At 51.9% G+C, this 17,319-nt stretch overlaps 1 protein-coding gene across 7 annotated transcripts in view; it reads right to left on the bottom strand.

Annotated features, from left to right (window-relative positions):
* Window positions 1-778: 778 nt before the first annotated feature.
* The window catches only part of IFT27 (intraflagellar transport 27), an 18,293-nt gene continuing 1,752 nt past the window's right edge, over window positions 779-17,319 (bottom strand). For 2 of the 7 annotated variants that reach the window (XM_025400411.1, XM_025400412.1), the window contains 6 exons: window positions 10,438-10,517; window positions 9,962-10,021; window positions 8,809-8,868; window positions 6,563-6,680; window positions 5,549-5,658; window positions 779-980 (listed from right to left, as the gene is read on the bottom strand). In XM_025400411.1, coding sequence (XP_025256196.1) covers window positions 882-980; window positions 5,549-5,658; window positions 6,563-6,680; window positions 8,809-8,868; window positions 9,962-10,021; window positions 10,438-10,517 — 527 coding nt within the window. In that variant the 3' untranslated portion in view covers window positions 779-881. Of the gene's footprint in view, window positions 981-3,426; window positions 3,503-5,544; window positions 5,659-6,562; window positions 6,681-8,808; window positions 8,869-9,961; window positions 10,022-10,437; window positions 12,444-17,319 lie in introns of those variants that run through there. The other 5 variants (XR_003121560.1, XM_025400413.1, XM_025400408.1 and 2 more) reach the window with 5 other exon arrangements.

Raw genomic sequence — 17,319 nt, 5'->3', positions numbered from 1 at the left:
TCTGGGGCATGGGGGCTGAAAGAAGCTGAGACCCCTGGGGGAAGGTGACAGTCAGGGAAGGCCTTGGATGCCAGACCTTGGCCGGCAGCCTGATGTAAAAGGCGATGAGGCACCTCTGTGGGTCTTTTAATCAGGGCAGTGAGATGATGAAAGTGGTGTTTTAGAAGATTAATCTGGCAGCAGAGACAGGATGGAGAACAGTCAAGCTCAGTGCAAAAGATGATGCCAGTTGCCCAGCTCCCCGAGGAAGGCGGGAGCCCTGGCCTTCCCGCACTCAGCCTTCCCTACAGCCGTAGAGGCTGGGCCCTCCATCAAGAGACAGGCACCAAGGGAGGCCGGCAGAGGGCACTGTTCTGCCGGTGACGGAGCCACCTCCAGGGAGGTCTGGCATCTGGCTAGCCAGGAGCAGGCAGCAGAATGGACTCTGTCAGCATAAGGAGGGGGCCATCAGCCCCGTCTCAGCCTTGGGACAGGTTCTGAGCTGGGCATTTCAGCTGTGGGAAACTGTAAGCAAATGCTGGGCCAGGCCTTTTCAAAGCCCACCGTGGGCTTCGCTTTTGCCGTGGGAGGCCCTTTAGGGAGCCAGTGCGCCCTGCCGCGCAGAGTGGGCAGGTCCACCCCCTCAAGCAAGGCGACGCCCCGAAGCACCAGCCTCACAGAAGGGAGGGCCAGGGTTCCGAGTGGGGCTCCTGGCTTCCCTGGAACCGGCAGTGACGCAGTGGCCAAAGTGTACAGTGGAACCAGGGCCACCCAGGCCAAGAGTGAAAGGAGCTGCTGCTTCGACATTTTCTCCTCATTTTATTTAAAGCCGTCATTATACATTAAAAGTGCAGAGGTAATTCTGTCTTCTCCAGTTGTGCAGCACGATCTGCTCCAGCTGTTCACGCCAGCGCCCGGAAAACCTCCACCTTCTCCCGGTAGAGCTGGTGGAACTGCTTGGCCAGGCAGTGGAAAGGGGCTTCGAAGTTTTCCATCTCCTTCTGGAAGACAGTTTAAAGAGTTGGCTGTGTTACTTTTAGAAAGGTCAGAGGGCCAGCACTCACTCCATGCTTCCCTCATTCAGGGGCTACCTACTTTCCACCTCATTTCATCCTCACACCCTTTGGGGTAGCCACTTTGATGGATGCCAATTTTACAAGAAGGAAACTCAGATGGATTCAGGAAACTCTGAGATGAAGGTACCTTGCAGGAAGCCACACACCTTGTGAATGGTGGAGCTGGGGCCTGAACCCACGTCTGTTTCTACAAAGCCTGTGCTTTTAGTTGTAGTCACTGTATGTGTGATGAGATGTGAAAATGAGACCTTCCTGTCTTAGTTTTGACTGAGGCTCCAAACGCCAAAGCAAAATACCAGGCAACCAGGAGCCCCCCATCCCGAAGAAGAGCTAGACAGCATGGGGCACCCTCTTCCTAGGCTGGTGCTGGACCCAGGCCTGGGAGGAATCGAGGTGAGGTGGCAGCTGGGCAAGCCAGGAGAGGGCTGCGAACGAGACGGCCTCCCTGCCTCCTTTGTCAAACTAAACGGCTGCAGTGGCACTTCCCTGGACCAGCGGGGGCCAAGTGGCGCCAGCCTGGTGCTGTCTTAAGGGGCCTCGGCTGGAACCGCCTCAGGGAGGGTGATGGATCCCAATAAGAATGAACAGCCAGGAACTGGGGCTGCAGGACGGGTGAGGGGGCACCACCTGTGAGAAGCAGCCTGCAGGTGAGACAGCGCCACTGATGGGGTGGGGAGGGGCATCTCAGAGGTGCCCACAGGGCAGCAGCCGGATCCACCCAGCAGGTATGGAGTGGGCCACGACAGACCCCAACAAACACGCTGCACTACTGGCTCCAGTCTCTCCCTCCCGAAGACTGTGAGAGGAGGTGCAACTTTAAATGAAGTTCAGAATTTTGACAATCACCCAGGGCTGGGCACTTTATACCTGAAATCATGACTATTTTTGTGACTAAAGGGGCTGAAAAGAATTTTTGTTACCTAAGAGAGAAAAGAGAAGTTAAGGAACTTGCCCTAGATTTTATCTAAGGGGTGGAAAAAATGGGCCCCTCCAGGTGCGCAGGGACAGGCTGGAGGCGAGCGGAAACGGCAACTTCTCACTTCACAGCTACTCTCGCTCTGTGGGGACACGTGTGCATTCAAAAACTTTTTCAGAAGCAAGCTGGCAGAAAAAGGAATGTACTACTTTCAAGACAGTAGCTCAAGCTATGAATGCACTAAGGACCTGTTTTGAGACGATCCCTGGCAGCTGGCAAAAGTGCAACCTTGAGAAGAGGCCGTGAAATATCCCCAGCGAAACAGAAGGATTTCCAAACTGAACAACGCCGCACAGAAGGCATCGAGCGCGGTGCTTTCGCTGCACAGGTGAGTCGTCTGGGGCCCAGCAGGTGAAGTGGCCCAGCTGGCTGGTGCGGAGCCCAGCCCAGCATCCAGATTCTCTGATTTGGGAAGAGCTGCCTTTCCTCGAGGCCAGCTGGGATGAGAGAAATGTGTGAAGGAAACCAGGTCCCTTGGAGAAAGTTACCTGGACTTTCTAGCCAGGGAAAGCCTAAGCAAATAAAACAGTTGGCCAAGAGGAAAGACAGCGGTGGCAATGCTGAGAGAGTGTGGAGGAAAGAGTGGCGCGTTTGTAGCCCAGACGAACATTTACAGTAAGCGCCCAACAGCCAAGGACTTGAAGGCCATCAACCTCCAGCTGGACATGAGAGCAAGAATTCAGTACATCCTGCCGGGCGCTGCTGTTTGTGCAGAGCACAAGGTCCCAGGCAATGCCAGTGTCGGGGTAAAACACTGCTTCCGTCAAAAGCAGAGTTAAGAGTGGAATGGAAAAAGACTGAGGCCTGCATAGCGCACGCACGGGGATTTCTAAATGGATTCGAAAACACTCAAAAACGCAATCTTGGGAGATCTCAACATAAAAAGGAAGGAATTCAATGCAGGTGAGCCTCAATAGACACCACGGCGTGCTCCTGAAATAGATGGAAATTGAACTATTTTCCAAATACGTGAAGAGGGTTGCCAATGACAGGAATCCTTTTGTCTGATCACTAATCATCATCTCGCTTACACAGTCAGGACAGCTGTGGGGTAGGTCTGTTTAGAGTGAGGGATTCTCAGGGCAGGTTCAGGCTAGTGTTCAGTCTGGCCTAGAATTGTGTTCTGCAGTGTCCCAAAGCAGGCTCTGCGGGAGGCCAGGGTACCCCTTCTAGAAAACCCAAGTTTTCCAGCTGGACAGGCCTGACCGCTAGTCCTGTTTCTAGCCCTTGTTTAACTGTGCGACCAGGGCAAGCTACACAACTTTTCTGAGTCTGTCATCTGTACAACACAGGAGTGTTACGTTGTAGGGCTGTTATGAAGCCTAAACAACGTGTGCAAAACACCTAGCACACAGTAGGCCCTCAATGAACATTACTTCCCCACTCCTCGCTTGCCTGGGAGGGCAGTGATCACTGTGGACTGTTCTTGCACTTGTCTGTAGGCACCTTCTTTGGGTCGGCAGGATGGTCACTGCGGCATTTAGGCAGAGGAGAGAAGGAGATGGGCTTGGCATCAGGCCTTGGCTGCGTCTCAAGCTGCGTTTGGTTATATTTCCTTTTTAATTACAGCTTTCTTAACTGAGCTGCCAGTGGTGCTTCTGTGAGCCTCAACTCAGGGGGGACTAGTTAACTTGCACAGATAATAGCAAGTGCTTACTGCAGCCTCTTCAAGCATAGTTTATACCCACCCACTTCAACACCTGAATAGAGTTTAACCGGTAGCCCACTGGCCTTTGGTGACTCATGTTTTGGAGGTTGGGGTGGGTTTTAATTTCTGAGTTCTATCAAGTGTTCCAGGGAATATGGAATATTGGGGTGCGGGGACAATTTCACAAATGAATGGAGGAAGGGGGAATACTGAAATCCTGTTTGCTAGGGCACTACTGCCTACTGCTTTGCACAAAGGTGTGCTGCAGAAAAGATGAGGAACCTACTGTACAGGAAAAGCTGATTTGGACTTCATTAATTTAGCATTTCTGATAATTGGACCAGGGGCAAGGGTGATATTTACCTCTGCACAAGCCATGAATACAAGGATTTAGTAAGTAATAACAGTATAAACAAGATTCCAGGGGCAACATTTATACTTTAAGAAAGCTAACATCTACTGAGGGTTTACCAGGCGCCAGACTTTGTGATCCGTGTTTTATATGCACCATATTACTTGATTCTCATATTTATTACTCAATGGGGATGTATTTTGTTATCCTCATTTTACAGGCCTGAGGCACCAACAGTTGAAATAACATGTCCAGGTTCCCATGGCGAGTTCTCCTGCTCTCCATGGGAGGTCAGAGTGCCTGCCTTTACCACTGTAAAGGAAGCATGCTGCTTTGAGGGGATTTTATAAGCTTGGACAGCAGCACTGGTCAAGGTTCCTAGATGCAACAGCGGAAGTGCCTAGAGCCAAAGTCAAGCTGGGGCAGCAGATGACCTCTAGAACATTAACCAGCCCATGCGAAGATGATCTCCAGAACATTAACCAGCCCATGTGAAGATGATCTCCAGAACATTAACCAGCCCATGACTCTTTTGAGAGCCACAGAATCAGGTCTAAAGGCCACAAGATGAGGTCCAAGTTATGACCATGACTGTGCCAGGCCTGGTGGTCTCCCCAGCTAGCAACCCTGGCAAGGGGCAGGGCAACCAACACCCCGGCCCCTGCTGGTTCTGAGATGGATGTCTGGGGCCACTCCTGCCCCTAGAGGGCAGGTCATCACTTCATGCCCTTCCTAGTGGAGTCTCACGTGAGGGATCTGATTGGTGCAGCTTGGGTCACATGCCTGCATCTTGGCCTCAGGGAGGAAGGGACTTTAAAACTCCCAAACACAGGAAGCGGGTTCCTCAGTGCTGGACAGCTAAAATCATGATACATGAGGTTGGTGCAAAAGTAATTGCAGCTTTTGCCATGAAAAGTGTACTGAAGATGCTGATAACAAATCACTTGCTTTTTCTACTTAATGAGGTCTTTTGATCTTTTAACTGGTAGGAACTTTGTGGCCTGGAGTCACCCTGGGGCTGCAGCAAGGTGAGGATGGGCGGCACTGATGGGAATTAGAGGCCACAAGTCCTAGTCCTGGCTCCACCCTTCACTAATCATGGGACTTTGGACAAGTCACTTCAGCAGCTCAACACTGGAATGGGAACTGTGAAGCCAACTTCTGGTTCACAGGCCTGATTGTGAGAGCCACAGGAAACAATGTTCCAGCAACATCTGAACCCAGAATACTGCATGCAAACGTCAAGGGTCATGATCACCGCACACCATGCACTTCTGTTTCTTACTAGTTGAGATCTACCTTTTCCCAGGGTTGGCTGGCTAATCTGCCTTCCTGTTATGTCTAAGCGGCTACTGCTGTACTGAGAAGAGATCTTGGGCTAAGAATGTAAACATCAGTTCCAAATGAGACTCTGCATATGGTGGAATAACAGCTCCCTGCACGTGAGGTCATGTGCAAGACCGCTGCCAGCAGAGGCCCACTCCAGACTTGGCGATGAGGCAAGCGGAGATACTCACCACGGATGTTTCAAAACATTCCAGGCCTTGGCCCAGCGCCCATGCCCGGGCCTCAGCTGAGTCCACTGCTCGCCTGCCGACCAGGTCTGTCTTGTTCCCAACTAAAACACCTACTCAGAAGAAACAACCAAAATATGACACTTCACTGTCACAGTCTGGAAGGACAGCGGGCGAGATGAGAGCACTATTTTTGAGGGGTGTAAAGCATCCTCTAAGAGCTGCCCGACTCAAGGTGGTGAGACCCCACAGGGAAAGCCGGGGGTCTCTCGTGCTGGCCCCGACGGCCACAGAGAGACAGGTGGGCTTTGCTTTTCATGCACAGCTTCTGCTAGATCTTTTTTCTAGACCTCATGTATATCTGTTTCCCTTGCCTCCTTAAAGGGCTGCAAACGCGTGAAGGCGAGGGCCAAATTTATGTGAGCCTTTTAATAATTCCTAGCACATGGAGCAAACTGTAAACTGGTCATTAATACTAATCTAAGGACTCGGCTCGGAGTCAGGGATTCAGAGGTAATTTAGTTCAGCGCCCAGCTGCATCAGCTGCAGCTAATTTTTGAGCCTGTCTCTGGAGATCACTTTCCCCGGTCTATAATGAGGAGAATTTGTTGATCTCACATAGGGACGAAAAATAAACTGATTTAAAGCATTCAGAAGTGACAACAGGACTTGAATGTTTACTTGTACCCCATATACAAGACAAAATTAGGAACTCTTCCCTGGGGTTAGCTTTCTGGAATTAACAACTGATATTACAGCACCCTCCCCGTATTGAGTCGCCCCACAGCCCTGCCAGGTGCGTGTCCTCATTCCCATTTCCTAGACTGGGAGAGGTGTGTGTGGTGACTCACCGAGGTTGGCATGGCTGCTAAGCGGCAGGGCCAGTGTATGCCTCAGGCCATCAAAGTCAAAGCCCAGGGCCCCTTCCCCACCCACAGCTGCCTCTGCAATGCCCCTGTGCTCTTGAACCGAAGGACAGCGATGCCTCTGGGAAACATGGGTGTCTGCAGCTCGTACCTGGGAGAGAGGTGCCTGGAGCCTGGGCCCGAGCCTTCTCCAGCCACTTGCTGCAGTTGTTGAAGGACTGTTCACTGGTCACATCATAGACGAGACATAAGACATTGGGACTCTCCCACTGTGCAAGAGGGACAGGATGAGCATGGGTCAGTAACAGGAAAAGTGACTTCAAGGCTGGGAGACAATTTGGCCTTTCAAGGGAAAAGCTATGGGGAGCAGAGGGAAACAGAAAACTATAAAGGGGACGGGAGTCAGAAAACAGCCACACCCACAGAAGTCAAACAATTTCCCCAAAGGAATGAACGGAGGGCCCCGTTCAGTGGCGGGAGGCAGGGCTGGGGCGGTGCCGCCAAGGAGAGCTCCTGTCTGGGCCAGGCTCTGCTGGGCACTTCTGCGCCTCACTGTGAAGCCTCCCAACGCGGTGGAGCGTCTGAATATTTCCACTTTGTAGCTGAAGAAACCGAATTCAGGGAGGCTAAGTGACTTGTCCAGGCCTGACAGGCTTTAAAAACAATGACAACGATGACAGAGATGGGGGACGACTGAGCTCTTCTCTACCCAGAAATCTGCTTTCACCTGTGGCTGGCCTCGTTCAGTCATTCTCCACTCATTCTCATTGAGAGCCCACCACCATGCAAGTTATTTTTCTGTGCTTTCCAGCCCTGAAAGAAGATTCTTTCTTCATTAGCCAGCCCTGGGAGCTTGTTTGCTTGTATCTTCTTAATAAGGGCTGGCTTTTTAAAATGCAGAGGACACTTTCTGCTTTTCTTGCCATCCCTGCATCAGCCTAATCCAAACCACACCGACAACTGGACAGGGCTCCATGACCCAATTAAGAGTCGAGGCTACACTCTCGGGGGCTGTCGCCTTCAGGGGCTGCTCAGAGTCCTGGGGTGTCCTGCTGCCTACCCCGACGTCGGATGGCCCTGTACAGGCTGTGGGTGCGCACCCTGGTGCTTGTGACTCTTGGTCATGCCCTGGTTTCTGGATCCCCCAACCTTGCACAATTGGGACCTGGTTTATTTCTGGGGTGTCAGTAACCTTCCAGGATACAGAGGAGAATCCTTTTCCCTCCAGATTGGATTCCCTTTTGGATCCTTGGAAGGCCAGCCCAGAGTCCATTCTAGAGGGCTCCTCCTCACCCTATAAGGCTGTGCTGGCTCCTGGCAATGTCCAGGATGGGAGGACCGTGAACTAAACTGATGAACCCTTCACTCCACAGATTAACTCTTGAACTCCTGCTAGAGCACACTGAACTCTGTTACATGCATGCAGGAGACACCTCAGCATGGTTTTAACTCAAGAAACCCTCCTTCTTCCAGGCTTCAGTGAGGGGATCCTGGAGAGGCCTGGCATCAAGTTAAAGCCGGAGCGGGTGAACCGGGAGTCAGGGCCGGCTGGAGGGAAGGGTGTGAGCTGACGGGTGGCACATGGCCTGGATTTGCCCAAATACATCTTCCCTTCTGCCGGGCATGGCAGCCCCAGTGCCAGGCCATGCACACAGTAGGCAATTGGGGTGAACATCGTGAACCGATGCATGGAGCCAACCCTGTATGAAATCACTATCATTAGATCTACTTTTCTTAGGCGACCAAAAAAAAAGGGACAGAAAACAGTTTCCATTAAAATGTGGCTGTTCTTGGAAAGGCAGGGGAGGGCTCTGGAGAACTCAAACCTTCTAATTAGCTCACTGGCCCAGATTAGTGAGACTGTTACCATGGAAGGTACAGCAAGCGGATCCTGCGAGGCTGGTGGGATGGGGGTGGGTGGGGCATGGTGAGCCCTGGGCAGCAGTAGGGGCATTTCCCGGAGTAAACCCCAGTGGAACAGCAGAAAGTGAGCCTCATTATAGGCTGAGGCCTCTACAGCACTTCCCAGAGGGGAAGGAGGCAGTCTGTACTGTCCTGGGAGGTAGGCGACACCATCTGAAAGGACACCATCAGGAGGGTGTTGCTCTAAAGGAGGGAGGCCTCACAGGGGGAGGGCTGCAAGGACCGAGCCGCAAGGCTCTTGGCCCATTGGATCCTGGGCACCCCGGAGCTGGGGCCCGGGCAGTCACGCACATCAGCCGCTCCTTCTTGCCAAGTAGCCACGAGTCCTGGGCTGGGAGGAACGCCCCTAAAAGAGGAATGCCATGGGAGCTTCCCAACAGCACAGTGCAGGGAAACTGCTGTGTGAGCACTGTCAGGGGCCAGCGTTTTGGCAGGAGGTGGTGATGGTCAGGAAAAAGACCACGTGCTACTTGCCAATTTATCCAGCATTTCCGAAAACAGCTCCTTGCCGGCAGAGTCGAAAATGAAGAGTTCCTACAATCAGAAAAGCAAGAAAGTCTCCACGTGGAAAAACCACAAGCTACGAGTCATTGGTATCACTCTCAGCTCACACTAGACTTGTCTTAGGGGTGAAATACAGGCACCCACATCTTCACACACGCTCTGTCCTTTCTCCCAGGCACGAGAGAAGATGACGGGGAAAGGAGCGAACTCCAGAGTCTTAGGGAGGCGGTACGACGGGTTCTCGCACCGACCAGCACTTTCTGTGTGGAGTCTCACCTCTTGTAACCCTGAGTGCAAAAATACCAGGAACAAGCTGACTTCCCACCTGGCAGAACAGAATGTTAAACAGGCCGGCGAGCGCTCTGGTTTCCAAAAGGTCATTCTGCACTTTGTTAACCAAATTGATTTTCAAATCTTAGAACAATTCTTTCTAAAGGAGGTCACTGAGTAGGCCTGGGGAAGGTGTTTAAAGTAGGACATTCTGTCACCCTTCTGGGATGGCTAAGGAGTGATGCAGACAGAGGGTGCGGGATGACCCTTCCTGCCCCGTCCAAACCTTCGCCAGCTCACGTGAGAGCCCCCAGGGCTGCTCCCCTAGGAAATCACCCCTCGGCTCCCTGCCAAGCTCCCTCCTGGCACTGGGTATTTCCTGGCTGGCCTCTGATCCCCAGCATATGCCGTCTGAACATCAGTGCCACGGTCTGTTTTGCATATTGGTTACCTGGGCACTCACCTTTCTCTTCGTCAGAAGCACTTATACTTTTTTTTTTTCTCAGACCTCTTTAGGAATCTGGTGAAAGCTACAAACCCTCTCTCTAGAAAAGTACACACAAACATAACACCTTGCAATCCACTTTCAAGAGTCCCAGGTTCCCATACAGAGACTCAAGAACCTTGATAGTAGAGAACACGTTCTTTGAGGGCCAAGCCCATATCCTAGTCCTCCTTCCTTCCTCCTCCACCTCCTCAGTCCCTCCCCTGAATGCTTCCCGATTCTATTCCGAAATGCTCAGACAAGCCACAGCCTTGCACTACATCTCTCCTAGGGAGGGTGGTGTGACCACAGAGACCCTGGGCCCAGCTGGGGGAGCCCTGAGTTCCCTTGGGTAAAGGCATCACTCACCACACTGTCTCCCGTGTCAGGAACTGGCACTGTCTTCACCACCAAATCCATTCCTGTTGTCTGCCGAGGAACACCAAGAATGTTAGCATTGAGGGCCCCCAAAGCGGGAGCCTGTTACAGGAGGACACACAAGCACCCCGATCCCAGGGGGGCTATCTCCAGTGGAAGGGTTTGTTCTGGACTCATTCTGGTGAGAAGCAGCTCAGTGTGCAGAAGTCAGAGAGGACCCACTAGTCCTCTCCACCTCCCTGCCCCGACATGAGCTGCTACACATGGTGGCCAAGTTGCTTGTGGCCAGTCTGCTCTGTAGCTGACCTCTCACCCTGGGCTAGTGGAAAAATCGATCTCTACGTGGCCCTCCGAGCAGCCTCTTATCAGCTGTCTTAAGGCTTCTTCAGGGAACTTCGCAGTCACTCACTCACGGTGACTGAGCACTTCTCTTTAAGCCGTGGCCAGGTCTCGACTCCCCAGCTCACCAAGGTGTAGCTCTTCTGGAAATGGGCTCCGTCACTGCGGAAGATCTGCGCCAGGGCGGTCTTGCCCACTGCTGGGTCTCCTGTGAGGTCAGAAAAGAAGAAAAAGAACGCCTCCGTTCTCATCTGACTTGAGACTCTCTCGCTGCAGAACATTAGTCTAGAAACCAAAAACTTCAGTGAGTTTTGAGACATGTACTTGCCTCTCACAGGAACTTGTTCTGAGGCCGTGGGCAGGGCACAGGTCCGTGAGACTGATCTGCAAACCTCACAGCAGCCAGAGCACATTCCTGCATGGCTAAGCCTTTTATCCACGGGAACTGACCCAGAAGGCAACAGAGCTTACGGAGGGCTCTGGGGCCCTGGAAACGGAACTGACGCTCTTCCACTGAAACACACCCTATGGGGAAAAGCTGTCACTTCCAAACTGGAATTTACTTTGAAGTCTTGAAGGTAAAGAAGTGTGACTGGCACTGACAGGCAGACTCACCTGTTAACTGACCCAATCTGGGTTGACAGCTTCCACCTGAATACTATTTTGGGTGGGGGGTCAGGGATGGAAGGGTCTCTGCATTTGTGGGAAGCAAGAAGTATGAGGCTATGTTCATCATCCTGAAATCTCTTTCCAAATGCTATGCTCCGTCTCCATCGCAGAGTGCCCGTCTGTGACCCGAGGATTCATCTTCCCAGGGGCCTCTCCACCAATTCTATCTGCAATAGCAGTCACCTCCTCCAAGCTCATCTCTCACCTACTGGCTTTATCTCCCTCTCCTCTGCTGCTCAACAGCCCCAGAAACTGGTCCCTCAGAACTAAGGTTTATGTCGCAGTTTTCGGTCTCAGACCTGAGCCTTTCACAAGATGGTTGGGCGCCATTTAATCGAGCGCTCCTCCTGTGCCCGTCACAGGTGCTGGAAGCTCTCCCTGCCCGTCTTTAATTTCCCTTTGCCCTCCCCATTTTCCGTCTCATGACTCTGCTGAGCCTCCTTCGATGCCGATTCTTTCCATGTTCTACCTCTTTTCCTCCTGAGTCTTACATGGACTTGCACTCCACCGTCCAGGCCCTGGCAGAACACGTGCTTTGCTCTTCTCATCCTCTGGATGCTTAGCAAAATCAGCACCGCACTCCGCGGCTTCCAACTCGCATCACTTGGTACCATCTCTTCACCTTTGCTTCCCACTTTACAGTCGGCTTCAACACTTCTTTCCTCAACTTCTCAACAGTCTGCCACTGTTCACTTTTCAGTTTTGACTTTTCCCACCTATAATTTTCTCTTGTAAGACAATTATTTCAATGCTTGTGTCATTTCATTTTATGTGAACTCCTCCAGTTGAGTGAGCTATTCAGGTCCTGCTTTTCTATTTGTCATCACTCCTTAGAAGGGAACCAACAAGTGCTGAGCCCCCCTCATGGACCTGTTCACACAATCCCATTCATTCCTTCTCCGCCAAGGTATCATTAACCTCACCTGACAGATGAAGAGACTGAGGCTCAGAGAGGCTGGGTAACTTGCCCGGGATTCCAACCTCATGCTCTTCCCAGGCCTTGCTCCTCTCCTAGAGCTCAGGGACCACTTCTGATCCTTTTCTTGTTTTGAGACGGAGTCTCTGTCACGCAGGCTGGAGTGCAGTGGCGTGATCTCGGCTCGCTGCAACCTCCACCTCCCGGGTTCAAGTGATTGTCCTGTCTTAGCCTCCTGAGTAGCTGGGACTACAGGTGCGCACCACCACGCCCAGCTAATTTTTGTATTTTTAGTATAGATGGGGTTTCACCACATTGGCCGGCCTGGTCGTGAATTCTTGACCTCGGGTGATCTGCCTGCCTCTGCCTCCCAAAGTGCTGGGATTACAGGCATGAGTTCTGACCCATTTTTAATGCTGCCCCTCCAGGCCCTCCTCACCGCAGCCTTCCACGACATCTGGGGCAACCACAGCCTAGACCGTCACGGGGTACCCGTCCATCTCGGAGCAAACAGAGCGCGTCGCTTTCCTTCCTTGGGCCCTGACTGCGCCCGCCCTGCCGACTCCAGTTCTGCTCCTGAATCCAGCTGGAAATCGGCTCCTCCTGCTTATGAGATTCCTCACAGATTTGTTCTGGTTAATTTCATAAATCTTTCCTCTGACTGTCAGTCACAGTCACCAACACTTACAGGAAACCGCCTGTGTTGGCTATGAGGGCTCAGAAGCACAGGGAGGTGAAATAACTGATAAACACATTTGCAGAGCAACAGGATGACAAGTGCAAATTCAAATAGCACAAACTGAGAAGCAAGGCGTCTGGGGAGCATCGAGGAAAGAAATGAATGAGAGGGTTCACTGGGGAAGGAGGCTTCCCTAGGGGCAAGGGCTGGGCCTGGGAGTGACAGCAGGCAGGGCTCTGCAAGACCGAGAGGATGACGTCTGCAAGACCGAGAGGATGACGTCTGCCAAGGCCGATGGCCTTTTCTTGGTTCTCATCCTCCTTGACGTCTCTGAAGGATGTGAGTCAGCCTGAAGCGACCCCTTCCTTCCCGAGTCCGGTCCCCATGGCCTCAGTGACCCTGCCCTGGCCTGGTTCTCCTGCCATCTGCCTGCCCCTATGCCCCCCGAGTGTAGGCATTCCCATAGGCCTGTCCTCGGTGGCGCTCTGCTCCCAGTCCACTCCATCCCACTGACTCTTGTCACCTTGACAGAGGGCAGGCTCTCCCTCCCAAGCTTTGTCTATATATCCAAAAACCTGTGTGCACTGCCAGTTGCCATTAGAATGAAGGATGTTCCTCCAACCTCAGTCTGTCTACGGCCAAGCTCTGTCATGCCGTGGTCCTGAGTGGTCATCCCCCTTGCCCATGCTTTCTGTTCGTGATGCCATCATGTATTTTCATCGTCCCCAGATTCAACAGGTCACCTCTGACTGCTCCTCCTCCTTCCTCCTGTCTCCAGGTAGCCTCCCTTGCATTCCTCACATCCTTGGCTGAGTCTCAGCCCATCTCTGCTCTGCCCTCTCTGCTGACCCCGCCGCCCCAGTTAGCTCAGACCTCACGGCTGGGTTTCTGTCTCAGCCTCAAGTCCTTCCGTGGTGTGCTGGGGAGGGGGCCTCTGCAGACACGTTTCTCCCTTGCTAGGAGCTTCCTGTTAGGCTTTGCCAATGGGAATTCTGGAAGAAGAGGGGAAGGCCGGCGTCAGGGGAGAGGACGTTGCTCTTCCTGCCTGCTTCTCCTTTTTCTTAGCACTACCCTAGCAATGGCCTGCACCCCAGCAGCACTAACTGCTTCCGGTCTTGGTTTTTTTTGTGTGTGTGTGTTTCCCTACTCCTAGACCAGCCTTATTGTTGCCCCCAGAGGAACCAGCACCAGTGGGCAGTGCCCTCTTCTCAGAGATCCACACCTCGGCTCCCAGGGCCCCTCCTCCCTGCTTCTGGGCTGAGAGCCGCACATGCTTCCCTCTGCTTCCCCAGCCCGAGAGGCGGTGTTCCTTCCTGCAGTTACTACCCGTGCTGCCTCAGTCTCCCCCTTTTCCTCTTCCAGTCCTCCAGCACCTATGTCATTAACATCCTACTGAAATCCTCACCACTGAAAGGCCGAATAGAGTTGCTGGTTTTTGCCTGGCCCCTGACTTACGTAGTCCTTGGTACCGGGAGTGGTCTTAAAACACAGACCCTCCAGGATGGTTTGGGACTGGTTTGGTGTGTCTTGCCCTGAACACAGGGCTGGGCTCCTCCCAGTGGGAAATGGGTCCTGGTGCTCTGTGGCATGTGGCGGGTGACTGAACTCCTGAAGGTGCTGGCACCAGCCCGGCAGGGCCCCTTCTTCAGGGGTCCGGATCTCAGCTCCCTGGGGCTCTTCCAGCTTCTGACACCCCCGACCTCTGCCCGCCACTCTGCGTCATCTCAGTGCTGCCTTCTTGCTTCCTCAGTTCTCCACCGCCTGATGAACCGATTCCATATAATTAAATGTCTCCGCTGAAATGGCGACTGCGCTTTCTGTCTTCCTGACTGTGCCTCAACTGAAAACACTTCTCTTCTCTTCCTTCTCTCTCCCGGCTCTAATCCGCCCAGAGTGTGGCATCCACAGATGGACCCTCATAACACAGTGCCTCCATCTTGGCAAACCTTCACACAAACCCCACTGAGGATTCCTTCATGGCCTACCCATCTCCACAGTCAGCCCTAACCCACCTTCCCACTCTCTCCCCAACAATCCCTTACCCCAAATCTGGGCTCTGCATTCCTGTTCTCCCAGTCCCTGAAAATTCCTCAAGGCCACCTCCTTCCAGGTACCCCTAGACCAAATTCAAATCCCGTCCATTCGCTGCAAGGAAATCTCAAACAATACCCTTCCTGCACAGTCTCTGAAGGCCATCTCTCCCTCCTTCGTCTTTATCTGTGTGGCTAATGTGGATCATTGCTCAGTGGCAGTGCAAGATGTGATGTCAGAGCAACCCTCCCAGGAGGCTCTATTACCATTTCCATGTATATCAAGAGGCAGAATATCACGGTACTTAAGGGCACAGACTGTGAAGCCAGATTCCAGCTCCATCACTTTCTAGCTGTGTGACTTTAAATCAGTGAGTTAACCTCTCTGTGCCTCAGCTGCAACACGTATAACACAGGATAATCACAGCACCTACCTTGCAGAATTGTTATGAGGATTTAATGAGTTAGTATGTACAGTGCCTGGCACAGATAAGTACTATTTAAGTGTTTTTTAAAAAAGTAAATAAAATATAGATCAATGTCAAATGTTGTTTTCTCTCTTCTCCAGAACCAGAACAAGCAGCAGCTGTGCCTGGAGGTATTTCCCCGCATCTGGCACACAAAGGGCATTTGCTTTGTGTTCGCTGTGTTACAACTTATCACGTGCATCTTAATTCTTCCTTGAATGCAACTGCTTCATGCTTGCATGCCCACTGCACCTTGCACGGTGACTCAGACACAGCAGGTGCCCAGTGAGTATCTGTTCAACGCATTAACACTTGAACTGAACATCAGGTCCTCCAATGACTAGTTACGTGAGAGAAAAAACAGAATAACACAGTTTCAGCAGTAGGGCTGTGGGTCATGGATGGGAAAATAAAACCAATGGTGTGTGTGTGGCAGGGGTGGGTGGGGGGTGTCAAAGGGGGTTGATTTCTGGGCTGAGGTCTTTTGGCCCCTGGGAACTTTCAAGAGGAAATGCTGTGGAAGCCTTGAAGAGGCTGCAGATTGAGGCGCAGGCTGGAGTTCAGGAGCCATTAACTAGGCAGTGGCTGCATTCAGGTGAAAGAACTGCCCAAGGGAGTTGGGGTAAAGAAGGGCACAAAGAGGCCAGGCACGGTGGGTGGCTCATGCCTGTAATCCCAGCATTCTGGGAGGCTGAGGCGGGCGGTTCACTTGAGGTCTGGAGTTCGAGACCAGCCTGACCAACATGGCGAAACCCCATCTCTACTAAAAATACAAAAATTAACTGGGCATGGTGACATGTGCCTGTAACCCCAGCTGCATGGGAGGCTGAGTCAGGAGGCGGAAGTTGCGGTGAGCTAAGATTGTGCACCACTGCACTCCAGCCTGGGAGACAGAGTGAAATTACGCCAAAAGAAAAAAAAAAAAGGGCCGGGCACAGTGGCTCATGCCTGTAATCCTAGCACTTTGGGAGGCTGAGGCGGGCGGTTCACCTGAGGTCAGGAGTTCAAGACCAGCCTGGCTAACATGGTGAAACCCCGTCTCCACTAAAAAATACAAAAAATTAGCTGGGCATGGTGGTGGACGCCTGTAATCCCAGCTACGCGGGAGGCTGAGGCAGGAGAATCACTTGAACCCGGGAGGCGGAGGTTGCAGTGAGCTGAGATTGTGCCACTGCACTCCAGCCTGGGCTACGAGAGTGAAATTCCATCTTAAAAAAAAAGAAAGAAAGAAAAAGGCCCAGAGGAGCACAGCTTGAGGACAGTGTAGCTTCGGCTAAAGCCCTGGAAATCAGACTAGGACCCAGGGTCTGGATCATACAGCTCTGCCGCTTCCAGTTCTGTGACTCAAGGCAAATGTTCTCATTTTTCTGGGCCTCAGTTGCCTCATCTGTAAATGAAGATGGCAATAAGACCAATCCCCCAGGGTTGCTATGAGGATTCAGTGAGACCACCTGTACCGAGGGTCTAGCACCGAGCTGATGCACCCAAAGTGCTCATTAAGTTAGCTCCATGATGAAAACCGAATGTAAAAAGAACACAGAGAGAAGCCCATTTAAAAAAAAATGTAACTTCAGAAAATAATGTTCCCACCTTATCCATAAGGAAATTAAAGCTCAAAAAAGTGCTTTGTCCAAGATGACACAGCCAGTAAGAGGAACAGGCAAAATTACTTTTGTTACACAACACTGCCTCCTCTGGTGTTCTGGAAACTGGAGACTCTCCTGAGAACCATTAATTTCTTTTGCTCCAGTATGATTCAGTTACTACTGTCAGTCATCTTTCTGTGTGACCCTTTTATTTTCAAAGTATAAAAGCTATTAAAAATATCATAATTTATTCTCAGTCTGGAAGAGGGTAATTTTTTTAAAAAGAAATCTTTTTCTCTATATAATTTCTCACCACTTCTTTCCTGAGTTGGCCAGGGAAGCCTGGAAAGGTCACAGGTCTGAACAGAAACACGAGTTAAGAGTTTTGGAGTTGAGCAGATCGAGGGGCTGAAATCCTGCCTAGGAGCTTCAATAGGGGTTGACCTTGGCTAACATCTCTCAGTGCCTCAGTAGGATCAGAACAATCCGGTACCTGGCCAGGCGCGGTGGCGCATGCCTGCAATCCCAACACTTTGCCAGGCTGAGGTGGGCGGATCGCCTGAGGTCAGGAGTTCGAGACCAGTCTGGCCAACATGGTGAAACCCCGTCTCTATTCAAAATACAAAAAAAAAAAAAAAAAAAAAATTAGCCGGGCATGGGGGG

Source organism: Theropithecus gelada, chromosome 10 (assembly GCF_003255815.1).
Source record: "Theropithecus gelada isolate Dixy chromosome 10, Tgel_1.0, whole genome shotgun sequence".
Classification (NCBI taxonomy): domain Eukaryota; kingdom Metazoa; phylum Chordata; class Mammalia; order Primates; family Cercopithecidae; genus Theropithecus; species Theropithecus gelada.
This window is presented reverse-complemented; position numbering and strand designations above follow the sequence as displayed.